Here is a 27,972-nt window from a genome sequence, read left to right on the forward strand (position 1 = left end):
CTTAACGTATTAGCATTGGTAATCATTCTTCCCCAATGGTACCAAGTGTACAGTATGCATTCTATCCCTGCAAATGGCAAAAACAAACTTAACTCGACATGAGATGCTCACCCATAAGACCTGCTGTAGAAGGGCGGAGTGGTAACAGTGTATGTGAGCTCACTGTCAGGGGACTCCAGGTCGATGAAGTGAAGCTGCTTCTTGGTCAGGTGGACCACCTCTGTCTCTTTGACCACCAGGCAGCGAGTCACCCCAGGGACCTCTTTAGGTGGCTGGTCAGGCACAGGGCTGATGTGCACCACTATGACCTGTAAAGGTGGGAGACCACATTAGCTTTGAATGACATTTGAGGAGTTTGAATTCCATTCAATCCAACTTTATGAATCTGCAATTGTACACGATCCGGTAATGGTACAACTCACCTGAGGTTCTGAAAGGTTGGGTGGGTCATGGAAGTCCGAGAGCACCACTTCGAAGGAGTCATCAAACACCTCATTCCCTAGATGGCGGTAGTAGACCACAGAGTGGAACAAGTCCTTCTGCAGGAAACGGCTGACAGGATAACCTGAGAGGACCAAGGAAAACAACACCATTGTCATAGTTTTTTTTACAGATGATTTAAGATAAACTAAGTGATAATTTATGAGGCTGTGTGACTTAACTGAAACATACAGGTAACCGGCAAAATAAAGGAAACATCAATGTACAGGGTCTTAAAAGGGCATTGGGCCACCACCAGCCAGAACAACTCCAGTGTTTGGGACTCTATTGGAGTGATGTGACACCATTCTTCCACGAGACATTCCATTATTTGGTGTTTTGTTGATGGTGGTGGAAAAAGCTGCCTCGGGCACTGCTCCTTTTCTCCCACAAGTGTTTTAATTGGGTTGAGATCTGGTGACTGAGATGGCCATTGCGTATGATTTACATTGTTTCATGTTCATCAAACCGTCCAGTGACCACTCGTGCCCTTTGGATGGGGGCATTGTCATCCTATGGGAGCATTGCCATGGCAACCATAGTAATGGTCTGGGCTATCCGGGGTCCTTGGAACATCCCTAACCCATTGAAATTCACATTTTAAAAGGTAAAGGTTAGGTAAAGGTTGTGGTTAGGGTTATGGTAAGGGTTAGGGTAGGGACGTCCCAAGGAGCCAGGATAGCACTGACCCCAAAATAATGGCCTGCCCAGCATTTTTATATATGACCCTAAGCATGATGGGATGTTAACTGCTTAATTGACTCAAGAACCACACCTGTGTGGAAGCACCTGCTTTCAATATACTTTTGCATCCCTTATTTACTCAAGTGTTTCCATTATTTTGGCAGTTACTTGTATATTGAAGAATAGCATTCTAAAACTGGCATGCGATTATCAAACTAAACAACAAGTGGGTCATTGCATAATAAAGCTCTGCAAAAGTTCCCCATTGCTATGCCTTGCAATTGCATTCAGCTGGGAACCAAAGTGTGCACAATAGCTGTGCCTTGTAAAACAATGTGGTCTATTCAGAGTGCTCCTCTCCTCACCAGTGAGTCCAGGACCAGGGATCTTCATGAGCTCTCCAGCTTGCGGTGGCCGGGTGATGTTGAACAGGATGTAGTCGTCGCTTGAGTCCATGTCTGAGGCCTGCAGTATGGATCCTCTCAGCAGGGCCGTGTGGCCCTCAGAGAGCTCCAGCACTGTGTTGGTGATGAGGAATGGTGGGCTGTCATCCTTGGGCAGGATGTTGATGGGGAACTTGTGCCGGGTCTGGTGGCGCCCATCGGTGATGCGGAAGATGATGAAGTCCTTGGTGGTGTCGCTGTCGTCGTGATGGTAGCGCACAGCGCCCGCGAGGATGTCGGCCACGGTGAACATGAAACCCTTGCCACCTGCAGATTATGGACACATAGTGGGGATGTCACCGACATCCTAGAAGTAATTCAAATAGAATAACAATCAAATGATGCTATTGAAGGAGTTCGATACCTCTCAGTGTTAGTCTGCCATGCTGGAGGCCGTCGACAGTGATGATGCGTACAGCCTTGAAGTTGTCGTTGTCCACAATCTGGAGCTGATCCCAAGTGATTGGACGAGACTGACCTTCAAGAAGACTAAGACCTAGAAAGATCACATTGTGACATAACCATTTTATAATCTGTACAAGATCTGTGCAGAAGTTGTGTATCTGGAATACACCCATTGACCGGTTTGGGGAGCTACAGGAGGACGGGCTCATTGTAATGACTGGAATGGAATACATAGAACATATCAAACAAATGGAAACCATGTTTAACTCCGTTCCATGAGTCCATTCCAGCCATTACAGTGAGCCCGTCCTCCTATGTCTCCTCCCACCGGCCTCTACTGCCATTGACACCTACCCATGTTCCATGACACCCTGGGTGCATTGGTGTCTGCTGTTCTAACTGACATGTGGACCATGATCGGGGCGCTCTTCTCAAAGAAGAAGTCATGTACCTCAAACTCCACCTGTTGAAGAGAAACTACATCTGATGGCCTGAGAAAAATGACATTCTAGCCTGGTCTGAGATCTGTTTGGAATGTATAGCCAACTCTGTTGTTATGCCAAACAAAATGTTGCCACACTTTTGGACCTGTTCCACCACCTCCTTAAATGCAATGGAAATTTAATTTAAACACTGTGAATGTGATGGGCCAAACAAAGGAAACAGTAATGGGCACCTCGTAGTTCCTACGCTGGGTGTGGGATGAGTTGGGTGGCTGGTAGCCGATAAGCATGTCGTTGAGGTCCACCCAGGTGAAGGAGAAGATGGGTCGTGTGTGGTCTGACAGGTGGGTGATGAAGCCCTCTAGGGGGGGCTTGGTGATGTTGAACACCAGCAGCTGTTTGGGGGTCTCTCCGTCCTCTGCGTCCAGGGTGGCAGTGGAGAGGGGCGTGAGGATGAATTGGTCCACTTCCAGGATAAACATGGACATGAAGGCTGGCTTGGGCGGCTGGTTGGGAACAGCGCCAGGGATGTGGACAGGTATCCAGGCCCGCTCCGACTGCACATACAAACGCAAGCACAAGCACAAGCACATAGACACATGGTTAAATCACTAGGGTACCCTGGGCGGCAGGGTAGCCTAGTGGTTAGAGCATTGGACTAGTAACCGAAAGGTTGCAAGATCAAATCCCCGAGCTGACAAGTAAAAAATCTGTTATGTTTCCCCTGAACAAGGCAGTTAAGCCACTGTCATTGAAAATAAGAATTTGTTCTTAACTGACTTGCCTAGTTAAATTAAAAATACACACACATACAGACAAACAAGGCATTCTACCGTGAGGTTGTGCTAACTAAGAGCCTGAATTTCTTAGTTGAAATTAAATTGTCCAGAACTTTCGCAGCATACGACATTAACGAAGATGAAGTACTTTCACTGACCTCAAGATTTCAATCCTTCAACATTTTGGTAACTTCTAGAAAATGTTTCTGATGAGAAATAGCGTAAAGTACCTGATATATGCTCCCGCTCCTGGTGTCGGTGAGGTCCAGTCGGAGGGCGATGTAGTCTACGTCTGGAGACGGTGGGTCTATGTGCTGGTACCTTAGGCCCATCACCAGGAACTCATCACAGGGCACTTTGATAACCTTTGCCAGCTTCAGGCCGTTCAGGCAGTCCTCAGTCTTACACATGGCCCTGGCCTTGTTATCTGTACGATTAGAAGAGGAAGTGAGGTTAGGGGAATGTGTTCAAAGGACAAGTAAATGATTTTGGTTGTAATTCATGCATTACATTGATTTCTCATGCATTCAAATCATGTTAAACACTACTTTTAATACATCCAACATTCTGAGTTTGCCAATTATCTACCAATTGACTGTATAACTACTCTTGTTACCATTACTACTAATATTTTATAACAGTAATACTATTATACATCCATACCTAGCTGCTGCCGGAGAGGAATGAAGCTCTCCGGCTCGTCCCCTCTGGCCTCCAGCTGGTCTGGCTCCCCAATGACCAACTGACCATGACCCGGGAGGTGTGTCTCGTGTGTGTTCACACGGATGCTACACTCAAGACTGGTCATCCTCTCATAGTGGAAGGACACCACGTTGCCATCCAGCGTGTCGGACAGGCCGTAGAACTCTGGCACCACCAGGGACTTGGGCCCTAGTTTGATGATGTTGCAGTCAGGTTCCATGATCTCCACACGCAGGAAGAAGACCTCTGTAAAGGTCTCTGTCTCTGTGAACCTGGGGAGAAGACCATCTAGTCACACTGAAAACAGTACCAGTGGTCAGAACTTCCTTTTACAAGTGGGGCCAACTTTACAGGGAGGAGATAAGTGAGTACAATACTTAGTACAATAAAGAATTCCTGTTGCTATCTACTCTGTTTTGCAGGAAGTGATGTCTTCAGTCTCCTTCAGTACCATTTTTTTTGTTCATTCAAAATGAGTATAATTTTTTTACAATTATAAATACAATACATGTAATCATAGAACCTCTGAATAGAATTTGGAAAGATGCAGGTACCTGTAGAGTCGAAGCTTGACAGTATCTTCTTTTAGTATCGGGCAGCCATTGTGGACATACTTTACGTCATCAGCCAGGTAGTGGCAGTCAAACACCTACAATTATGATGTGAAAATAAAATCAGATGTATCCGAAATGCAGCCGTGGGCTACTGTAGCCTTTATTTCCTTTATTTCCAAATGACCACTTAATAAATTAACAATCTTCCTGCAGCAGGATTATTATACTCCTGCGAGAAAACTGGTCAAATAAGGTTCCCATGTATGTAGCTTGAGGCTTAGTTTATGGCAGTAAATCTTACAAGGGGTATAAAAAGTGTCCTCAAAAAACACCAGCTAAATAGGAGAGAGAGCAAAAATGCTAATAAAACCAAAAGTTGTTTTTCCTCTCAAACAGCGAACAGAAAACACTGTCTTGTTTACCCATTATTCAAGTAACATTCAGAAGAAAAACAAAACAGAGCAACCCAAGCTGCACCTAAACCAGAGGTTTCGTCCTGTCATCTGGTAGTAATATAACGTTACCATTGTTGCTTATTTAGGATAAATACTCTCTACAGTCACCACCACATAACTAGCACCATTTAAAGCAACTACTTGATGTTGTTCATCGTGAACAACAAGTAATAGCGGCCTTAAAAAGTGCTACACAGTAACCAAACAACACACGAGAGTGGGTGGCAACATTTCCGGCTGCGTAGGGGTATCTCAAGTCATCTCAGACATGTAGGCTACTAGGGAGGGCACAGGGAAAAGCCGGAGTCTGTCAACAGACCTTCATTAGGCCTGGAGGCTGCCTGTCTCTCCCTGCAGACAACAGCTCAATTAGTGTCCAGGGTCAGACATAAAATGCTCAGATCTACCTTCCTTTTCCTCTTCTGAGGATCAGACATATCAGTTTCAAGGGGTTCCAATGACTAATGACATCCACTGCAATACTCACGTTGGTTGAGTTTGTAGCGACTGCCACCAATTGCTAATATTAGCATTTTCTTCAAATTTTCAGACCAAGAACAACAACTTTCAAGCCCAAATCATTAAGGGCCGGTTTCCAATACACATATTATGCCTAGGTCTAAAAAGCATCCTCAATAGAGAATCTCCATTGAAAGTGCTTTTTAGTCCAGGATTGTTTTGTCCAGGAAATGAGCCCCTCGGGTCTAGAGCAGGACATAAGTGGTCGCTTAGGGCCCCTGGAGTGTTGGAATAGTAAAATACACAAGGTGCGCGTCAAAAATGTGTTTGTGCAGCAGCACTGACAGTCACTCAGTTAGCCATGTCATCTAACAATTTTTAGATTGGATGGTTAGTCTAGCCAGTTATCTAAACTTGAAGTAATCATGGCCAAATACCGACTGGGGAAGGTGCCCAGGTGCCCTGACTTCCAGGGAGCTCCCATTTATTTAGTTAGTCACTCTCACTCAGATATCATTAACATGGCATAAGTCATGGCAAAATGTGTAGAATTGCAGGAAAGTAGCTTTAAAACGAAAAACAGTATCTCTGCCCAATGGCAAAAGGAGTAGAACTGCATGAAATGTATTTGAAAAAATCTACATTTTCTCCCTGCTCAATGGCAAAATTTGTAGAATTACATGACTTCTCTCTGTCCCATGGCAAAATGTGTAGAACTGCAGACAACTTGCTTTAAAACTGCAAAATATATTTCTGCCCCATGGCCGAATGAGTAGAATTGCATGAAATGCATTATAAAATGTCCTTATTTTCTTTCTTCCCCATGGTAAAATGTGTAGAACTGCAGAAAAATTGCTTTAAAATTGGTACATGTTCTCTATGACCGATGGCAAAATTTGTAGAATTACAGGAAATTGACTTTAAAAAGTAAATGTATCTCTCTGTCATGAAGGGGGGGGGGGCACTAAAACATTTTGCCCACTTGTAAGGGGGGCTCCCCAACCAAATATTGCTTAGGGCCTCCAACAGGCAAGAGCCGGCCCTGGCCTAGAGCCTATTGAAGAACTGCTTAAGGAACATACCATGGTACATACTGTATCACAATCCCCCTTGTACCTAAACCTCCTAATATAACAGCTTTATGGTCTGTTTTTGTGATCAGCAATTAGGACAATGTGTTAAGCGTTGTCAGGGATTCTCATTATGGGGGAGAAACATGCCAGTGACATACTGTTATTAGCGTTTTACTGCCAGGTTTACCCCAGGGCAGTTGACTGTCACGAACCCTTTTCCTGGATAGTAAAAGGTTGTTCAGACTTCTGTTCCAGTTGTAACAGGTAGGACATTTTCAGAGGTCCACCAACACTAAGTGGCAAACAGGCAGGTAAAAAGACATCTTACCTGTGTCCGATGTGCCATGTGTTTCTGCCATGGGCAGGGTCTTCAATGTGTGCTTGTCTCCTATCATCCCCTCTTAGATGACTATTCAACTTACAACTGGAAAAGCATTGGTTACCACCTGTTGACCTGCCACAAAGAAGCCAGTTACATTACCTGGGGTGTCAGCGTTCCCACCCTCTGCGTAATTGGCTCGTTGAGCACCACCTCCACCTTGCAGGCGTCCTTCACCGGGGGGATGTGGAACTGCAGGTCCCCCTCCTGCAGGTAGGCCAGCTGGCCCCTCTTCACCCTCAACCCTAGGTTAGTCTTCACCAGGGAGCCGTGTGACCCTCCAGCCATGACCAACAGCAGCCAGGGAAGTGCCCATCGCAGTGCCCCTCTCTGTAAACCCATCACTGTCCCTGACTCAATGGAAGCCTGTCTCCTGCTTCTTCATGGAATGGGTACCAAAGCAAAGTGGAGACAGTTTGAGTTATAAATTGTGAGAAGGTTGTTCTGTTGACCGCTGTGCAGATGTGGATGTGATTTCGGAGGAGTTTGTGGTTATCCTCCTCTATGGTAGTGACTTCTTCCCTTGTAGTGGACGAGCTGAAAAATACACATGTTTTGTTAGTCAGTAACTCCTGAACTAATGTGCAATGGTAATGGAAAATAAGCTTTCAGAACATCTAAAAACACAGTGTATCAGATTACTAGACAATTTGTCAAGGAGATCACTATTGCAAATAGTGTATAAAGATGTTTACATATAACACATTACATAATGCTATTTGTGAGGCCGTTTTGTAAGACAAATTACACAGTTGTCCAGTGTCCATCATCAGTTCAAAATGATGTCATCCATTTCGTTCCAGGAGGGGATAGTTTGCTGTTTCTGAGTTAATCAGCAGTATACCTTAGCTGTTTTCTCATGTGAGGAACAATGGTGTCCTTCATTTGAGACCGCTGCTCACAATGTCTAATGGGTCACAGTTCTTTGACAAAAGCTTGTATTTGGCATCTTGCCTGTCTCCTTCTGCTTAGCAACGAGCTTAGGAGGAGTTAGAGTGGTTTCCTGTGTCAGAGATTCTCCAGCTGGATATTGTCAGAGATTCTCCAGCTGGATATTGTCAGAGATTCTCCAGCTGGATATTGTCAGAGATTCTCCAGCTGGATATTGTCAGAGATTCTCCAGCTGGATATTGTCAGAGATTCTCCAGATGGAATATTGTCAGAGATTCTCCAGATGGAATATTGTCAGAGATTCTCCAGCTGGACTATTGTCAGCGATTCTCCAGCTGGAATATTGTCAGAGATTCTCCAGATGGAATATTGTCAGAGATTCTCCAGCTGGAATATTGTCAGCGAGTCCTCCAAGAAAGCCAACACACTTCCTGAGAAAGCACTTTCTGTACCTGTGGTACTCAGGATAACGTCTACCGTTTCTTCTCTGTTTAGAGTTTGAACAGAGCCAAATAATGACAATGAAATGTAAGGATAAGGTCCTCTTACAAGTAGTACCACTTTGTGAAATCAACTTGGCAACAAGCGCCTTGTTGGTAAGATCATATAAGATGATAGTGTCCCTGTAATACACTCATGGATTAGAGGAATTAAAAGAATGAGCTGGATAAGCCTTGACCTCTCCCTGACCTCAAAACATCTGGATAGTGTCTCCAACACAATTACCCAACATGCTCTGGCATTGAGAACTTTAGGCCACAAACTGACTGCATTTCTTTGGTTCATAGGATGAGGGGCTGGATACTTTCAGAACTGCTTTATTTCTCCTTATAGACATGGACTAACAACCCTGCATGGAGTAAATTATAATGGTGATAATAATGCATCTATGATTGAGAGACATATTTTCCCATCTTCCCTTCGGATAACCAATTGTTGTGGACTGGCACTTTAGCTGACCACAGGAATCCCTGCCAGGGTGGCTCTTGTAGCCTGGTAGCGTCAGAAGGGTGAGTGTTCAGTCTGGTTTAACCAGGCTAGTGTCTCAGCACGTCCATCTGAAGATGAGGTGATAACTTGAAATATACCCTCTCTGAGCCTAGGAACTTCACAAGCTTTGAACTAGGGTCTGGCGTAGAGAGACCTGTCTCATCTGTCATCATTGAACACATGGCTAAACAAGGTTAATTTCCCTGACTAGCAGTATAATGAACTGCTAGTGCTGTGATAGAAAGTTGCTGTCACTTTCTCGCTCTCTCTCTCACACACAAGTGCACACACATATCCGGGTAAAAGTTGCTCATTGTCTTTAGGACTTAAGTTTGCGCACGTGGGAAAAAAAACACAAATGAGCAAAGCCACAAATGATTAATTTGAATACCGGTGTGCTGCAATTCAAGAGTCATTCTTGCGAGTGATGTTGATTTAACACAGGTGTCATATTGCACTGATTGCGCTGACTCACTTTGACCTCTTATGTGGCCTCTCATTGTCTGCTCTGACGAAGGTGGCTTTAAGAAGAGCTTAGCTCTGGGTCTAGAGATTAAGCTAAGCTACAACTGGCGTACAGTTGAAAGTCTAAATTTATAAATAATGACTTATCAAACTCAATATCAAAGCAAACCGGATTTCCCCTTAGTAAATCATTTTTATTAAGAAAACAAAGAGGAAGTAGTAAAAAGCCCTGGGGTAGTGAACAGTAAATCCAATCATCATAATGAGCCAGGAGTCAGATTTCTCCTGTCTCTCTTCCTGAGTTTGGAAGCGGTCCTGCAGTCACAGACATGCCTTTGTTTGCTCGTTCCTTTTCAGTCATTTTTACTCCCTCCTCATGTAGGATGACTCCTTCCCTCCCTCCCTTCCCCTTCCCTCCTTCCCTCCCTTCATACAGTGCATTCGAAAAGTATTCAGACCCCTTCCCCTTTTCCACATTTTGTTACTTTAAGCATTATTTAGAAATAATAATAATTGTATTCCCCTCATCAATCTACACACAATACCCCATAATTACAAAGCGAAAACACGTTTTTAGAATTTTTTTCTCACATTTATTAAAAATAAAAAACAGAAAAAGTTTGAAAAATCGCAAAAATATTCAACAGTGAAGAGGCGACTCTGGGATGCTGGCCTTCTAGGCAGAGTTGCAAAGAAAAAGCCATATCTCAGACTGGCCAATAAAAACAAAATATTAAGATGGGCAAAAGAACACAGACACTAGACTACACTAGAGGAACTCTGCCTAGAAGGCCAGCATCCTGGAGTCGCCTCTTCACTGTTGACGATGAGACTGGTGTTTTGCGGGTACTATTTAATAAAGCTGCCAGTTGAGAACTTGTGAGGCGTCTGTTTCTCAAACTAGAAACTCTAATATATTTTTCCTCTTGCTCAGTTGTGCACTGGGGCCTCCCACTCCTCTTTCTATTCTGGTTAGAGCCAGTTTGCGCTGTACTGTGAAGGGAATAGTTTGGCCCTGTTTGGCCCTGTCCGGGGGTGTCCTCGGATGGGGCCACAGTGTCTCCTGACCCCTCCTGTCTCAGCCTCCAGTATTTATGCTGCAGTAGTTTGTGTCGGGGGGCTGGGGTCAGTTTGTTATATCTGGAGTACTTCTCCTGTCCTATTCGGTGTCCTGTGTGAATCTAAGTGTGCGTTCTCTAATTCTCTCCTTCTCTCTTTCTTTCTCTCTCTCGGAGGACCTGAGCCCTAGGACCATGCCCCAGGACTACCTGACATGATGACTCCTTGCTGTCCCCAGTCCACCTGGCCATGCTGCTGTTCCAGTTTCAACTGACCTGAGCCCTAGGACCATGCCCCAGGACTACCTGACATGATGACTCCTTGCTGTCCCCAGTCCACCTGGTCATGCTGCTGCTCCAGTTTCAACTTCCACCTGACTGTGCTGCTGCTCCAGTTTCAACTGTTCTGCCTTATTATTATTCGACCATGCTGGTCATTTATGAACATTTCAACATCTTGGCCATGTTCTGTTATAATCTCCACCCGGCACAGCCAGAAGAGGACTGGCCACCCCACATAGCCTGGTTCCTCTCTAGGTTTCTTCCTAGGTATTGGCCTTTCTAGGGAGTTTTTCCTAGCCACCGTGCTTCTACACCTGCATTGCTTGCTGTTTGGGGTTTTAGGCTGGGTTTCTGTACAGCACTTTGAGATATCAGCTGATGTAGGAAGGGCTATATAAATACATTTGATTTGATTTGATAGTACACAGCGTTCTACGAGATCTTCAGCTTCTTGGCAATTTCTCGCATGGAAATGCCTTCATTTCTCAGAACAAGAACAGACTGACGAGTTTCAGAAGAAAGTGCCTTGTTTCTAGTCATTTTGAGCCTGTAATTGAACCCACAAATGCTGAAACTCCAGATACTCAACTAGTCTAAAGAAGACCAGTTGTATTGCTTCTTTAATCAGACAACAGTTTTCAACTGTGCTAATATAATTGCAAAAGGGTTTTCTAATGATCAATTAGCCTTATAAAATTATAAACTTGGATTAGCTAACGAAACGTGCAATTGGAACACAGGAGTGATGGTTGCTGATAATGGGCCTCTGTGCGCCTATCTAGATATTCCATAAAAAAATCTGCCATTTCCAGCTACAATAGTCATTTATAACATTAACAATGTCTACACTGTATTTCTGATCAATTTTATGTTATTTTAATGGACAACAAATGTGCTTTTCTTTCAAAAACAAGGACATTTCTAAGTGACCCCAAACTTTTGAACGGTGGTGTATGCAAATATGATATTTCAGAAACCTGTTCTTGCTTAGGGAAAAAAATATTTCATACATTTTAGAATAAGGCTGTGACGTAACAAAATGTGGAAAATGTCAAAGGGTCTGAATACTTCCCGAATGCACTGTATATGCAATCCAGCACCATGCACCTCCAAAAGTTCTGCTTTCAAATGAGGTCTATCCTCTGCAGCCATAAACACACTTTCTAAGACCAGACGACTTATCGGTCTATGGCTCAAAATAGAACGTGACCCTGAAAGACAGGTGATAGCAGAAAAATTTGACAACCAACATTATGCATATGGTTTTTCAACAGACAGTTTAGTGTGACTATCAGGAGCCGTGTGGAAGAAGCCCTTTTGCCACCCATGCAACTGGCACATGACTGACTTGGTCTCTCCAGGGCATGTTGATGATGACTGACCTGAGATTCTCGAACACTCTAACCACTATCTCACTGACCTAAACTACACATACACACTCACAACACACTGCCAAATACAAATGGCTGATCTGATGAGGGGCCTTTAAGACTATGTGCAAAGCACTATGGGACGGTATGAGATGGACTGAGGCCTAGGCCTGTGGGGAGACATCAGAAGCCCCCTTAAGTAGATTTCTGACGGTCTAGTTTTAACTTTGTTGCTTTCCCATCATAGAACTTAATCTCAGAGCATGAAACATTAGTCTATTTGAACCATATTCGGTTAGGAGTGATTTAGACCGTTACCTGAGTAGGGATGCCCAACGGCATACTAAATACTGCTAGTTGAACATCATTTGGGTGTGTTTGTGACAATGGAAAATCACTCGGCCTCCATGGACAATTGAGAGAGTTGAAATATTGGCCATTCACGTAACTGTTTCTGAAAACAGGCATGATACCTAGAAACATAATAGTTTGAGGGGGATATGGGTGAAAAAGTTCCAGTATAATTTTTATATAAATGGTTTAATATGTCTGAATTTTTGGCTAATGGTATCAAGCTTTACACTCGTCAACACCTGACTCCTATTCCTTACATAATGCACTACTTTTGACCAGAGCTCTATGGGTCAAAAGTTGTGTACTATATGGGGAATAGGGTGCTATTCAGTACGCTGCCCTGGTGCTCACAGTCACCACATCATGAATCAATTGGGTTCCTCTGCTCTGAATGATTTCCTTGAAGGTGCAACTGCAGTCCTTCCTTACTACAGTAATCATGTATAACTTGAGACCAGGGGAGTTCAGTAGGTCATACCTTAGCAAAATTGATTTCCAAACGAAAGATCAAATGTGCATCCTTAATGGACAAATTCAAGTTGTACTTCCCCAATTCAAAATGTTTCAAAACATGTTCTCCCTACTTAACATGACCTAGGACAGAGTGACTGTTTTAGCTCTGCACTTTGAAACGTTCAGATCTAAGACTGCTCTTACGTTACCAACCACTTCCAAGCAGAGTACAATACCTTTGCAATGCGCCATTCAAAGTATGACTGACATGTGTAAAGTGTTGCAGCCTTTCAATTGACAATTTAAAGGCGGCTGTGTTTTTGTAGTTAACACCTGCCATTTTAATTCTAACCCCGGTGACTGTGTTCTTTCCTTTTTCCCTGCTCTCCCCTTCTGGAGACCTTGGGACTTGGCCTTAGCCTGAAGGCAAGTGCCAGTTGGTGGTAATGACAGTATTTCCTGATGCAACCTGCTTATTTCCAGATGCTCCTTGGTGCGTTAGCTGTTAGCGCATGGGCAAAGTGTTCTTCTGCCTGGGGCTACAGCACACTGGTGCACCTCCCAGCCCAACCCAATCCAGCCACGGCTTGCCCTCCAGTCTGCATCCGTCTTGGTGCCAGAGCTAAAAATAATTAGTGCCAGGGCCAATTCAAAGGGCTATTTACTGTGCTGATGGGGATGGATCTGTCTTGGTCTGGTCCCAGATATGTTTGTGCAGTAGGAGTTGGCAAGATACTATAGCACAAACAGATTTGGGACCCAAACACATTTTTCAAGCTGGCACCAAGGCTAAGGAATTATACATCACATTTTAGGGTAACGTCTTTGAAACTGTGAGAAACTCTGTTTCCTGGAGGCGTGTACTTTCCCAGCGTGCATTGGCTTTGGTCAGAGCTCAATCTATTAGCAATTAAAAGACCCAGTTTGCTTCGTAAAAAAAGGGCCTCAACTCGAAACGGTCGGACCAAGAAGTCAGAATCCTCAGATGTTCCCTAAGGGCCATTTCCTGTGTCCTGTAAGGGGAGCCTCTCCAATACTGGGTGGTATTCATTAGGGCATGCAACAGAAGACATTGAAAAACATTTTGTAATGTAAAACGGAAATGAGCGCTTCTTATTGGACAACCCATCACTGTTTTTTAGACCATTTTCTTCTATTTGGTGCCTAAAGAATACAACCCGGTTTTCCAAGGAGAATCCTAAAAGGGAAAGGATTAGGCTCTATTTGTAAGGGGGAAAGGGCCAAATTAAAGGCACAGCTTAACACCAGGGACCTTTCCCATCACTAACCGCCCACTCCAACCATCTGCCCCGGCCCTTATATCCTGCATCCCCACAAAGAGAGGCTCCCGGCAGGGTAAACATCACTCCTTGGGCCTGGGTTTTGTTCATTCGGCACTAAACGGAAGAAAAGCACCAAACGGGGAGGAACTACTATGTTAATTTCCATTTTCCATGACAACATGTTTAAAAACATTTTAAAATGTTTTCTGTTGTGTGACCTAATGAACACACCCCTGGTAAAGCTCTGAGAATCAGAGCAATGTGAGATCAGGGAGGACTTATTTTCACTGCACTGATAATGGTGTGAAATATCACCTGTTATGTGCTGAGAATAGTGCTTGTGTGTTTACATGCTGATGGGAGAGAGACAGTGGTGGATTAGCTACTATCTCTCTGAGACAGTTTGATCTACGCTCTTTACTCTGGACTTTGGTCTTCTCTCAACATTCACATAGGCAACATCTTTATGTCGAGACCTGGCATCCCCCTCACTTACATATTAACACACAAATCACCAGCTGGAATGTGCAGTTAAGACAATCTTGCTCACTTCGCTAGCTTGTCTCTGCTCACTGGGTCAGTGAAGCAGCGCTCACTGATACTTCTGTAGGTTAAAGCCAAAGAAGAGCTTATTCACCTGATTTTCACTACTGTAAGTCCGTCCAGTGAACCCAAATATATGTGACACCAAACCAAACAGACCAACAATGCCAATGGTGTTTCCTAAACAACAGACCAACTCAAAAGGATTCCGTGGATAATAAAGGGATAAATATAGTATTGTGTGTTCAAGTGCTTTCCCTCACTGGGCAAAAACGTTGTTTCCACGTCATTTCAACTAAAAAGATCTATGTGATGACATTGACTCAACGTGGAAAACTGATTGGATTTACAAAAAGTTATCTATGTAAGAGGATTTTGTCTTTTTTTCCACCCAACTTTGAACCTAAATTCAATAACAGGGTGACATTTTTGCTTGATTTCATGTTGAATTCACAACTCAACACAACGCAAATCGAAACTAGACGTTGAACTGACGTCTGCGCCCAGTGGATTGAGGCTTTACAAAAAAAACTAAGAGACACCAATCTGAAGCAAGCTTCTCACACATTTCTGACACTGTTTACCCCTCAAAACTCCTTGAACATGATCTTACCAGCAGCGTAAACCACTGGCATTGTACTGAGAGCAAGACGCAACACGTTTTTAACCAACCCTGACTCTGATTATAAGGTTAACCTCGGTTGGAGGCATTCACAGGGAGGTTTTGAGCATGTTCAGTGCACCAATGTTGAAAGGAGCCTGTGTGGGCTAAGAAAAACACATAATAATGGGGTGGAATGGCTTCTTGTTGACGTCAGTCACACAGAAATTCATTTGTCAAACTTCTAACTGCAGTAAAACTCCAACTGGGTCTGTGACCCTCTTAACCAACTGAAGCATGCAGCTCCCCCCCCCCCACCCCCCCACGTTCTTTGTTTGTGATTATAGTTTGAGGAAGGAGCTTGACAGCTATGGTGGAAGCTTCACTTGCAGTTCAGTTGGAATCGGGTGTGTTTTTACAGTGGGACGTTATCTCAAAAGCAGTCGCACAACGGTGAGATAACGGAGGCCTAATAAAAGTCAGTCAATTACGGTTGAAGACAGTTAAACCGTTTCATTGTTGGGACAGAAGAATAGCCAGTGTCTTGGATAAAAATGTTATCCTATACCAACCAGAATGAAAACACATGTCCAGGGGTCTGTTTAAGACATACAGGTGTGTGTCTGCAAAGCATCAGCTCCAGGATGGCCCTGGACCCTGGGCCCCGAGAGTTGAACTTTGCTGTCCCCCAGGAATGTGACGCAATCCCTCTGTCATCACCTCAAGCTCACAGCTCTCTATGCCCGTCATAGCACAGCCCAGACATCTGCTCTGTGTCAGTCCAACGTAAGGTCTCAAAATTAGATGGACTTTTTTTTCCAACTGAAACTGAAGTACGACCTGGCGTCGGTTCATGGGTGTCTGCTTTCATCAATGAAACTGGTATTCATTCTGGAATAAACTGTGATTTTATCCAGTAATGTTTTGCAGGAGGCTGGATATGGGACACGGTTATTCCCAACCAGGCCAGTTAGAAGTCATTAGACCTGGGAATGGACACTGATTTGTGAAATGAGGTCTGTAAGGCCAGGCATGATGAGAATTGTCCCAGGCTTTTTTATTTGTACATTGGGGAGGAGACTGTTTTACTCGTATTTGTGCTTGTGTGTGTGCATGTGTCTGTGTTTACATGATGTGTGAGTTGAATTGTGTCATGTGATACTGGACTGGTCATGTGATCCTACGACTGACATATCCCAGAGCATGCTAGGTGGGTGGCCTGTGCCCTCCTGAATGCTCACTGACGCAACACAGTTCCGGTACCTGATTGGTGGGGGGTCAGATTGGGAGGACACAGGACAGCATACCAGGCCTGACTGTAAAATCAGGATTCGTATTGAGGAGAGGGGCTGCATGATATGGGTTGTGAGGCAAACGTGGTGGAATGTCTGTAGATACAGTATGTTTATTTCAATCTAGAGGGATCTCGTGATGTCAAACGGAATCATACTATCAAATAGATCCCTTACTGGTTTAGTATAAGACCAAGTTGTATTTACTCAATCTTTAGAAACAAGCTTCCGAACTCCGGAGAATCCATCTCCACAAGATCAAAGTCATCACCACTGTACCTCTTCAAAGACAAGTTGACACAAACTATCACTTCCGTGGCCAGTTCTCAGTGTTCAACTGAGTGTATAATTTGGGTCTTGCAGAGATGGGAATGTAGCGCTTCCCTTTGACAAGCGGGTCTTCTCCACAGCTGGGAATGCCTGGTGATCAGCTGCCTCCGCTCAACAGCCAAGCGCCACTGCACTGCGTCTCATCTCCGTAATGACAGGCTCCTGAGCAGCCAGCAATTTCCAAAGAAAGAGGAGTCAGAGAGAGAGAGAGTGTGCGAAAGAGAGAGAGGGAGAGAGAGAGAGAGAGAGAGAGAAGAGATAGAGAGAGTGAGAGTGAGAGAGAGAGAAAAGAAGGAGTCCTGTATTTGGCAGCCAGCCAGCCAGCATATTCGTCCAACAGCCAAGTTGTGATGTGTCCCAGACTTCTTATGACAAGAGAGAGGAGTTTACTAAAGTCCCAGTCCATGAGACTGATACAAAGGGAGGAAATGTAGGAGTGATGTGTCTTCATATATTTGACTTCAAAAACAGAACGGAAATAAAACTGCCAACACGTTTCATTAAAATGCTTCAGGACATTTTTTGAGTGTATTTGAACATTTGCAGTATAACTACTGAGCTCAGTCAAGGTGACTCGTGTAAGTGGTCCGTGACGAACTCCTGGAAAAGTGACACGCAAAACAAACTTAACTGTCAAATTTCAAGCTCACTCTATTGTGAAGAACGTGAAGGTCATACAGTGTACTACTGCTGAAGACTCACAGCCGCCTCTCTGTCTTAACTAGGGCACACAATAACATGTCTGAAGAAGACCATGCAGTAAGAGAACCGCATGAAAGACTAAAGTCCAACAACTAATGCCCTAGCCCAGACTCATGTACTGACTATAGGTTTGCACAACCACTTTATTGTGATATTTGTTGTTGCTTTAAGAGGCAGCTTTCTCATGAAAACGACACATTCTTTTTAGAAAGGTTTGAGTGTGCTTTTTAGAAGTGTGTGTGCAGGGGTGGGTGGGGGGGGGGGGGCTCATTCCTGATCTCCTGGTAGCTTGAAGTACCATCATACAGACCATTCTTCCTTTACACAACCGATCAGAGATTGATAACAAATCCAGTGGTCCAACCTTGTTTGTTTTATACAACTCGCCCTTCCCTTTATTTTCCTGAAATGTTTCCCACTTATAAAAACGTTAAATGACAAGCCAGACCACTACAGATCACAACTTTGTCTTTTAGTAAGAAAACTCACATCTCATCAACTTTTCGGAACTCCTCCACATACTGATTGCCCTAAGGGGACAAATAAAAATAAAGTTGAATTGACTGCCAACCAGTAAAGCCAACAGCAAGACAGACTGACTGACATGCCCTTACCTTATTAGTTCATAGCTTCTTCTCCCTCTCTTTCCCACCAGGAACTCCCTCTGTTCATGCACTCCTCTCCGCTTCCCACAGCAACTGTCTAATTGACAGAGAACCTTGCTCACTCCTAAATGTCAATCCACACCCCACGAAGAGAGAGAGAAAAAGGAGAGAGGAAGGAGGGAGGGAAAACAAGCCTGTGCGTGTGCGTGTGTTTGGGGGGGGGGGTCCCTTGGAGGGGAGGTTGAGAAGAAGGCTGACCAAAAAGGGAAGAGACTAAACAGAGCGGAAAGAACCAAAGACAAACACTGAGAGCTCAGATCAAAGGGTTCCTCTAAGTGCTCCTAGTGCTGGGTGCTTGGACCAAGACCTTTGTCATTATATACTAGGAGTGGGCTGAGAGAGAATGATATTTCACATCTGATTATGGCCACACACACACAAAAAAACAGGCAAGAAAAACATATTCTGAGCATATTTTGTAGTTTATCTACTAAGAACTTTTTCATTATATACTGGGAGTGAGGTTGAGGTGGACTAATATTTCAGATCTGATTATGACCACACAAAAAAACAAGCTGGAAAAACATCTTCTGAGTATATTTTTCTAGTTTATCTGTGTTTGTGTTGCTCCCATTTCCTCTTTCACTACCCCCGTAAGTTTATTTTTGTGACCTTCTGTAATTATAGAACAGTGATAACATCTGGAAACACATCTTTTAAAAGCTTGCTTTGCAGGTCGGCTAACCTACTCCTAACCTATGCACAGATGCCGCCTGAGAATGTGTTCCATGCAGGGAAAACACTTGGGCTGTTTGGAAAGCTTTTTCTGAACCACTGTCTTGTTCGCCCATACAGATAGATGAGCAAACTACAGTTCTCCCGCACTGCAGTAATTATGTATGACTTGAGACCAGGTGAGTTCAATAGGCCTTACAATAGCAAAAATGATTTCCAACCTAATACAAAAATGTGCATTCTTAATGGACAAGTTCAGGTTGTAGCTCCCCTATTCAAAATGTTTCAAAATGTTTTCTCCGTACTAAACAACAACAACAACAAATGTGATGATGTTGAATCAACATAAGGGAATTTGGTATTTTTGTCACTCAACTTTTAGCCTAAATCCAAACCTTTATGAAAAAATATTGCAGTTAGAGTGCAGTATAAAATACCACAGGGGACTGCAGTTAATGCAGTTTCAAAACGGCAATATTTCTTTGTAAGGGATGACATGGTGACATCTTTGGTTGATTTCACATTGAATTCACGTTAGTTGACAACTCAACCAAATGTAAATCAAAACTATACAATACCAGTCATAAGTTTGGACACACCTACTCATTCAAGGGTTTTTCTTTATTTTCACTATTTTCTACATTGTAAAATCATAGTGAACACATCAAAACCTTGAAGTCATGTAGAAACCAAAGAAGTGTTTAACAAATCAAATATATTCTATATTTGAGATTCTTCAAAGTAGCCACCCTTTGCCTTGATGACAGCTTTGCACACTCTTGGCATTCCCTCAACCAGCTTCACCTGGAATACTTTTCCAACAGTCTTGAAGGAGTTCCCACATTTGCTGAGCACTTGTTGGCTGCTTTTCCTTCACTCTGCGGTCCAATTCATCCCAAACCATCTCAATTGGGTTGAGGTCGGGTGATTGTGGAGGCCAGGTCATCTGATGTAGCACTCAATCACTCTCCTTGGTCAAATAGCCCTTACACAGCCTGGAGGTGTGTTGGGTCATTGTCCTGTTGAAAAGCAATTGATAGTCCCACTAAACGCAAACCAGATGGGATGGCGTATCGCTGTAGAATGCTGTGGTGGCCATGCTGGTTAAGTGTGCGTTGAATTCTAACTAAATCACAACAGTATCACCAGCAAAGCACCCCCACACCATCACACCTCCTCCTCCATACTTTACGGTGGAAACCACACATGCGGATATCATCCGTTCACCTACTCTGTGTCTCAGAAAGACACGGCGGTTTGAACCAAAAATCTCAAATTTGGTCTCATCAGACCAAAGGACAGATTTCCACCGGTCTAATGTCCATTGCTTGTGTTTCTTGGCCCCAGGAAGTCTCTTCTTATTATTGGTGTCCTTTAGTATGGTTTCTTTGCAGCAATGCAACCATGAAGGCCTGATTCACACAGTCTCCTCTGAACAGTTAATGTTGAGAAGTGTCTGTTACTTGAACTTATTTGGGCAGCAATCTGAGGTGCAGTTAACTCTAATGAAGTTATCTTCTGCAGCAGCGGTAACTCTGGGTCGTCCTTGCCTGTGGCAGTTCTCATGAGAGCCAGTTTCATCACAGCGCTTGATGGTTTTTGCAACGGTATTGGAAGAAACTTTCAAAGTTCTTGAAATGTTCCGTATTGAATGACCTTCATGTCTTAAAGTAATGATGGACTGTCGATTCATTTTGCTTATTTGAGTTGTTCTTGCCAAAATATGGATTTGATCTTCTACCAAATAGTGCTATCTTCTATATACCAACCCTACCTTGTCACACTGATTGGCTCAAATGCATTAAGAAGTTGAAAAAAATCCACAAATGAACTTTTAACAAGGCACACCTGTTAAATTAAATGCATTCCAGTTGACTACCTCATGAAGCTAGTTGAGAGAATGCCAAGAGTGTGCAAAGCTGTCATCAAGGCAAAGGGTGGCTACTTTGAAGAATGTCAAATATAAAATATATTTTGATTTGTTTAATAATTTTTTGGTTTCTACAATGTAGAAAATAGTCCAAATAAAGAAAAACCCTTGAATGAGTAGGTGTGTCTGAACTTTTGACTGGTACTGTACATTGAAATGACATCTGTGACCAGTGGATAAGCCAATATCAGGGTGAGCGCTAAAGTTCGGGGATTGTAATGATTTTCACCGAAAATCTACAACTACGGCATTAACGTCTACATTTTTGTGAAAAAATAAAATGCTTTGATCAAAATTGAAGGATTCTGAACACTCTCCCTAGTTTGAAATCACTTTGACGTAAGCTGTAACCCTTCTAGCCACAACCCTCACTCCAACCTAATTATCCATCAATGCACTTCGTCACAGTGACACCCAACTTCACCAAAGCCTAGTTTGGAATAACCTTTGACCTGTGTGTCAGATATTAACCAAACACTGTGTAATCTACTGTTCACCATATCCCCCACTCTGACCCTCACCATGATATAACCCATATAGAAATATAATGGACAAAGGATATTAAATATTTACATGGCCCCATTCATTCTTTCCTTCCTTTACACGGAACAGTCGTCCTGGTCCCTTTGCAGAAAAACAGCCCCAAAGCATGATGTTTCCACCCCCATGCTTAACAGTAGGTATGGTGTTCTTTGGATGTAACTCAGCATTCTTTGTCCTCCAAACACGATGAGTTGAGTTTTTACCAAAAAGTTATATTTTGGTTTCAACTGACCATATGACATTCTCCCAATAATCTTCTGGATCATCCAAATGCTCTCTAGCAAACTTCAGATGGGCCTGGACATGTACTGGCTTAAGCAGGGGGACACGTCTGGCACTGCAGGATTTGAGTCCCTGGCGGCGTAGTGGTTTACTGATGGTAGACTTTGTTACTTTGGTCCCAGCTCTCTGCAGATCATTCACGAGGTCCCCCCGTGTGGTTCTGGGATTTTTGCTCACCTTTCTTGTGATCATTTTGACCCCACGGGGTGAGATCTTGCGTGGAGCCCCAAATCGAGGGAGATTATCAGTGGTCTTGAATGTCTTCCATTTCCTAATAATTGCTCCCACAGTTGATTTCTTCAAACCAAGCTGCTTACCTATTGCAGATGCAGTCTTCCCAGCCTGGTGCAGGTCTACAATTTTGTTTCTGGTGTCCTTTGACAGCTCTTTGGTCTTGGCCATAGTGGAGTTTGGAGTGTGACTGTTTGAGGTTGCGGACAGGTGTCTTTAATACTGAAAACAAGTTCAAACTGGTGCCATTAATAAAGGTAACAAGTGGAGGACAGAGGAGCCTCTTAAAGAAGAAGTTACAGGTCTGTGAGAGCCAGAAATCTTGCTTGTTTGTAGGTGACCAAATACTTATTTTCCACCATAATTTGCAAATAAATTCATAAAAAATCCTACAATGTGATTTTCTGGATTTTTTTCTTCTCATTTTGTCTGTCATAGTTGAAGTGTACCTATGATGAAAATTACAGGCCTCTCTCATCTTTTTAAGTGGGAGAACATGCACAATTGGTGGCTGACTAAATACTTTTTTGCCCCACTGTACATAAAAAAAGTGCTATCTAGAACTTAAAAGGGATCTTCGGCTGTCCCCATAGGATAACTCTTTGAAGAACCCTTTTTTGGTTCCAGGTATAACTATTTTGGGTTGAATGTAGAACCCTTTCCACGAAGGGAAAGAACCAAAAATGGTTCTCCTGTGTGGACAGCGAAGAACCCTTTTGAACCTTTTTGTCTAAGAATGTATTATTCCATATAACATGAGCTCTAACTTTTCTCAAATTCTTCCGAGAAACTGTAACAGATAATCTGTTACGTGTATCCGGATGTTTAGAACTGAATAAAATAGAAGACGAATCTAAAAGGGGGTATGCGCCAAAACGGTTATTTAGCTAGCTCAGTCCCTGAGAAACTGTTTGTTGCTCTCTCAGTCCCTTTAGGGCGTGCAGTTTGTGTAAGATGTACATAAGTGGAACCAGCTTTAACTCCTGATGCTGACATATATACATAGATGAGTGCACACGCACGCACTCACACGTGCATGCACATACACATACACATACACACACAGGGTAGTAACTGATAGCCTTTCCGCCCTGCCTGGCAACACCCACCTCCAGAGCACTGAGGCACCAAATTAATCCTTCATCAGCCAGTTAATATAAAACAGATTAGTGATTTGTTAGCAAGCTGGTACTAAAGCTTTTTATTCACTTCTTTAGGAAGTTGTAGTTGCCCCCCCCCCAAAAAAAACAAATCTGTTTCTACCACAGATTTGGGGTGTTTAGATAAACATTTTTTACGGTAGTCGTAAGGGTGGAATCATTACGTAGAACATGTTTGTCTGTCTGTAAGTTTAGAGCATTCCTACAGCTATGGAGCACAGCTGCATCTTTGAATTAAATGAAGGTTCAGGGAACCTTGATGATCTGCTTCTGTCAGGCTGAGTCCAGTGAATTAGCCCTCTCTATTGACACTTTTATTTCATGACAAACGTAAGGTAAAAGAAGTAATGAGTGTATAGTGTTACTCATGAACTGACTGATTGGGTATTCTGTTCGTAATTTTCGTAAGTTCGTAAGTCTAATTTGGTTAGACTCCTTAAGGGCACAAACGAGGGACTGCCTGTCCAACTGTAAAGTATTTTCTAATGTTTAATAAAAAAAACATGCATCTTCTTCAAACAGGTTTTGTTCTCACGGTTGTTATCTTTTGTGGAGCGAGGGAAAAGTCGAAACATTTAAAACATCAATTGAGTCATCGCATGTAAAGTGCTTGTTGACCCTTACAATAATGCCTTGTCTTTTCTGTGGAACGTTCCCACAGTTTTTAGGGTGGACTAAAACTATATTCTGGTTGGGATATCTGACAATTTATGCAACCCATTGTGCTGCAAAAAATTATTCGGTCTCTAGAATAAAATGATACGGTATCCAATATTTGATCATACTTTTAGCAGCAGCAACTGAAAATCGCAGTGCTTTTTAATTCCAAAACCAAACGGGGGAACAATGTTGTACTCAGCCCCCATTGCAGAAACAGTCACTATAATGATGCTTGTCAAATGGAGTGTGACATTCCAGAGGTTCTCTGTGTGATCCCTAATTGCTTTCACAAAGTTCTGACGGTTCCTGGAGTTCTAACAACCCAATTAGTGAGTGACCCGCCTTTCGGTCCTTTCTGTCCTTCTGGGGCATGAGATTGAGGCTTGACCGTTTCTCACCATTCTTTGATCAGACAAGAGGACGATAAGACATCGGCTCATCCCCATAGTCTGTTTGTGAAGTTGGATTTGTTTTTTATCGAAGGTTCAAATTTGCCTTTTAGGTGGATTAGCCTACCGCTGAATCCAAGGTTTGATTGTTGAGCTGCCTGTTTGAGGTGCTTACATGCCATGCTGTTCCTTCTCCTGTTGAATTGTGCCTGGGGCTTATTGCTCACAGATGACCTGGAAGGTGCCATCGAGGAGAATAAGGAGCTGGGCAAAGCCATTCTGGAGATGCTGCACATCAATAAGCTGTCTGCACCCCATGTGGCCAAACCACACCCCTACATGAGACAGGTCTATCAGCTTCTGGACACACAAGAGGCCCGAGACTTGGGAAGCTCTGATGGAACACTGGTGCAGAGTTTCCGGAGTGTTCTGGGTAGGAGCCTAACTTGAAACCGTTATACCGTAAATAAGATATTTTCCTGACATTGATTGGTCCTCATATGGAATTTGAACAATACGTTTAATGTCTTATTAGCTAGTGAAATTCCTGTTAGTCCTGAAAACAATTCTAGCTTGCAGATAGCTAATATCAGCTTTATTATACCATAGTTGTTCCAGGTTGTGTATGTGATGTTATTAATTGATGCCTGTATTTTGTTTGTTCTGTGCTGTGAGCCAACTTTGGATGCAATCAACTAGATTGATTAACATGGTCTCTCTTTATGTTCCTTGGACCAAGCAGGCCCACCGGATGCCCCCGCAGGATGGATCTGGTTCAACGTCTCCCACCTGAAGCCTTCTATGGCCGTGGCTGAGCTCGTCCTGCTCCGCAAGACCCTCCACCCCGACCCCCTCAGTGTCACAGTGTCCCTGCACAGCCTGACCCGGGGTGCGAGTGGCCTGAGCGTGAGCCCTCCCCTCGAGGAGAGGATCTTGACCCTGGATCAGCTACCCCCGTCTGGCTATGACGTGTTCGACGTGTCCCCCTTCATGTTCTCCTCCATGCCTCTGGACGTGGTGGGCTTCCAGCTGCGCTACACGGACGAGAGTGGGAGCCTGGTGCTTCATGAGGCCCTGACCCAGAGCCTCTACTGCCTGGGAGGTGGCTCCCTCAGCGAGCCCCTGCTGGTGGTGTACCGGGCTAGGCCGCTTCGCCCCCAGATGACGGCTGCCACCAATGGGTTCCGGCCTGAGCGGAGACAGCGCCAGCACTGCCGCACGAGGAGCCACGAGAGGAGGAGCCTCTTCCTGGCCAAACGAAATGGCTACAAGCGCCGCCGCTTTGATGCCAGCTCTGACCCACAGTGTCGGCTCTATCACCGCTATGTTGACTTCAACAAGGGCGATCTGGCAAACTGGATCCTACAGCCGTCAGGGTTCAATGCTACCTTCTGCAGGTGGGAACGTCACACAAACATACATTGAGCTCCAAAAGTATAGGGACAAATTCACTTCTATGTTTATTAAAGTAATAAAAGGTTAAATATTTTGTTCCCTATTCCTGGTACACAGTGACTACCTGTGACTCTAGCCTGTGACTCTACAAATTTGTTGGACTCATTGCTGTTTGTTTTGGTTGTGTTTCAGATTATTTTGTGCCCAATAGAAATGAATGGTAAATAATGTATTGTGTCATTTTGGAGTCCCTTTTATTGTAAATAAAAACAGAATATGCTTCTTAACACATTCATGTGGATGCTACCATGATTACAGATCATTCTGAATGAATCGTGAATAATGATGAGTGAGAAAATGACAGAAGCACAAATATTATACTTAACTTTGTACTACTTTAATACACGTACGTGAATTTGCCCCAATACTTTTGGTCCCCTAAAATGGGGGGACTATGTACAAAAAGTACTGTATTTTCTAAACGGTTCAACCAATTTGGATGAAAATACCCTCAAATTAAATTGGACAGTCTGCACTTTAACCTCATAGTCATTGTATAATTTTAAATCCAAAGTACTGGAGCCAAAATAATAACAAAATGTGTCACTGTCCCAATACTTTTGGAGCTCACTGTAAATTATGACTTAACTACCCAAGTGATGATGTCATTGCAGTCCGTTTTGCCCGCTGACTGGGTCGTGAAGTGATCATCCAGTACATAACCTTTGATGTGTTTATAATCAGAGCGTTATCCCGTTTCAGAGGTACCTGCCACATCGGGAATTCAGAAGTGTCCATAGAAGGATTTAGACCAAGGAAAATAGCACCTGAGGAGAGATCAGTGAATAGGTATGTGTTGAGAACTCTATATCCAGTATTCACTACAGATACTGTAGTAGCCTTTGTGTAGCTATTTGTTGACAATACTGCCCTACAAAGGCAAAACGCAGTAACTACACTTTGTCAAAATGTTGTTAAGACTGAAATGAGGGTTTGTAGTATCTGTTTTATCTTGTGTCCTGGTTCCATTATGTTCTGTTTCAAAGAAAATGGAGTTTGAAATTTGCAGTAACTACAAAATCTAAGGAAAACCCAAGGAAAACAACAGTAACTGAAGTTACTGCACTTTTACTTGGTTTTGACTGCAGTTACCTGCTCTGCCATGCAAAGACAAAGAGCAGTAAATATGTAAACAGTGAAACTGAAAAAAAATGTCTTTAAAGTTATTTGCTGTCCAGACAAATACAATATGTTGTAAGTCGATAAGTGATAATGCACTGATGTATCATCTTATTAGGAAGTCATTTTTATGCATATCAACCATGACCTATGACCCATAAATGAAATAAATGACCATACCAAGTCAAACAGAAAGACAACAAGAAAATTGGATAAACACATTTAGATTGTAGATATATGTATTTTTAAATACAAATGTTCTGTGTGATGAAATAGTCCTTACCTCATGGCGAAAAAATGCTTGCGGGTTACTACAACAACATTTAATACATGGAAACACAACTACATAACACCATTAAGTATAGTTGGAATGTAGTTGGAACTCTCAAGCTGTTTCCATCAAACAGAAAAAACAACAGAGTTGAATAAACACACTTAAATTGTAGATATTGCACTTTGCCTTTGCATGACCCATATAGTTGTTTCAGGTCAAATCAGTGGTCATGGTTGATGTGCAAAAAATGACTTCACAATAAGATGATACATCAGTGCATTATCACTTATGCACGGATGTATCTATCATCTTATTGTGAAGTAATTTACAACATAATTGGCTGGCTAATTTTTCTGTTTCACTGTTGGTGTAATTACTGCGTTTGGCCTTTGTCGAGCAGAATAGACATCCACTTTGTAATAGTTTCATATCCACTAGGACAATATTATTCAGCAGGGTTGTTGTAATTAGGGTTGCAAAATTCTGGTAATTTTACCAAAATTCCCAGGTTTTCTAGAAAATCCCAGATGGAGGATCCCTGATTTCCTGCCTATTCTCTCCTGATTCTGGGAGTCTTCCAACCAGGATTTCTGTTGCAGGAATTTTGTGACCCTACAACTACGTTACTGTAGTTGTAATATTTAGTTTCCTTCAATTTCAGCTCCAACTGTGTTCCACTGGAGCTGTCATCTCTCACCGTGATGTATAGGAGTGAAACGGATGACGTCATAATCCAGAAGTTTAGAGACGCAAGGGCAGAGAGCTGCACATGCCAGCCACAGGCTAAGCCTTGAAACCAGCTCCCACATACAGTATTTACCTATCCTAGCCACTGGAGGGCGAAATTGCTTATTGAATCTGAAGTAGGATGCCTGCTAGAAGACCGGCTAGTAGACCTGGGAGAAAAGGATTAGGGTCATTTTATGTTTTGAGAAATCTATGAACGAGGGTTGGTATGTTCTGGTGTGGTGGGTGAATAAAAAATACACTTGAAAAATGTACTGCATGTGCTACAACTCAAGACCTTTTAGTCCATCCAATACAAGCATTAGAACAAAGAATCAATTGAATACATTACACAAACGGGCATTTTGTTATAAGACTTGTCGTTTGGAAGTG

General features: G+C 43.1%; 2 protein-coding genes across 5 annotated transcripts in view; one reads left to right on the forward strand and one right to left on the reverse strand.

The window, feature by feature from the left end:
- Window positions 1–18,214, reverse strand: part of frem1a (Fras1 related extracellular matrix 1a) — a 32,330-nt gene extending 14,116 nt beyond the window's left edge. For 3 of the 4 annotated variants that reach the window (XR_004203385.1, XR_004203386.1, XM_020504247.2), the window contains exons 1-11: window positions 18,085–18,214; window positions 6,959–7,393; window positions 4,491–4,585; window positions 3,898–4,208; window positions 3,465–3,661; window positions 2,689–3,012; window positions 2,367–2,475; window positions 1,972–2,103; window positions 1,530–1,874; window positions 423–565; window positions 112–308 (exon numbers count right to left, since the gene is read on the reverse strand). Coding sequence is in view for 2 of the 4 variants with exons in the window: in XM_020504247.2 (XP_020359836.1) it covers window positions 112–308; window positions 423–565; window positions 1,530–1,874; window positions 1,972–2,103; window positions 2,367–2,475; window positions 2,689–3,012; window positions 3,465–3,661; window positions 3,898–4,208; window positions 4,491–4,585; window positions 6,959–7,198 (2,093 nt within the window). In the remaining 2 variants the exon portion in view is untranslated. Of the gene's footprint in view, window positions 1–111; window positions 309–422; window positions 566–1,529; window positions 1,875–1,971; window positions 2,104–2,366; window positions 2,476–2,688; window positions 3,013–3,464; window positions 3,662–3,897; window positions 4,209–4,490; window positions 4,586–6,958; window positions 7,394–17,959; window positions 18,001–18,084 lie in introns of all 4 variants that reach the window. The other variant, XM_020504245.2, reaches the window with a different exon arrangement.
- Window positions 15,791–27,813, forward strand: LOC109906260 (bone morphogenetic protein 4). The gene is made up of 5 exons (XM_031792240.1): window positions 15,791–15,842; window positions 24,235–24,438; window positions 24,748–25,402; window positions 26,163–26,249; window positions 27,515–27,813. The coding sequence occupies exons 1-5, from the start codon at window positions 15,791–15,793 to the stop codon at window positions 27,645–27,647; spliced, it is 1,131 nt and encodes a 376-aa protein (XP_031648100.1). The 3' UTR covers window positions 27,648–27,813.
- Window positions 27,814–27,972: the final 159 nt, after the last annotated feature.

This window comes from Oncorhynchus kisutch, linkage group LG16 (assembly GCF_002021735.2).
Source record: "Oncorhynchus kisutch isolate 150728-3 linkage group LG16, Okis_V2, whole genome shotgun sequence".
In the NCBI taxonomy this organism is placed as follows: Eukaryota; Metazoa; Chordata; class Actinopteri; order Salmoniformes; family Salmonidae; genus Oncorhynchus; species Oncorhynchus kisutch.

What these genes read in the sequence shown, in the direction of transcription:
- LOC109906260 (XM_031792240.1), top strand. Translation starts at nt 15,791, where the DNA reads ATGGCCCTGGACCCTGGGCCCCGAGAGTTGAACTTTGCTGTCCCCCAG. An exon ending in GAGTTTCCGGAGTGTTCTGG is followed by an intron (nt 24,439 to 24,747) that starts GTAGGAGCCTAA and finishes TGGACCAAGCAG; the next exon opens with GCCCACCGGATGCCCCCGCA. An exon ending in TTCAATGCTACCTTCTGCAG is followed by an intron (nt 25,403 to 26,162) that starts GTGGGAACGTCA and finishes ATCCCGTTTCAG; the next exon opens with AGGTACCTGCCACATCGGGA.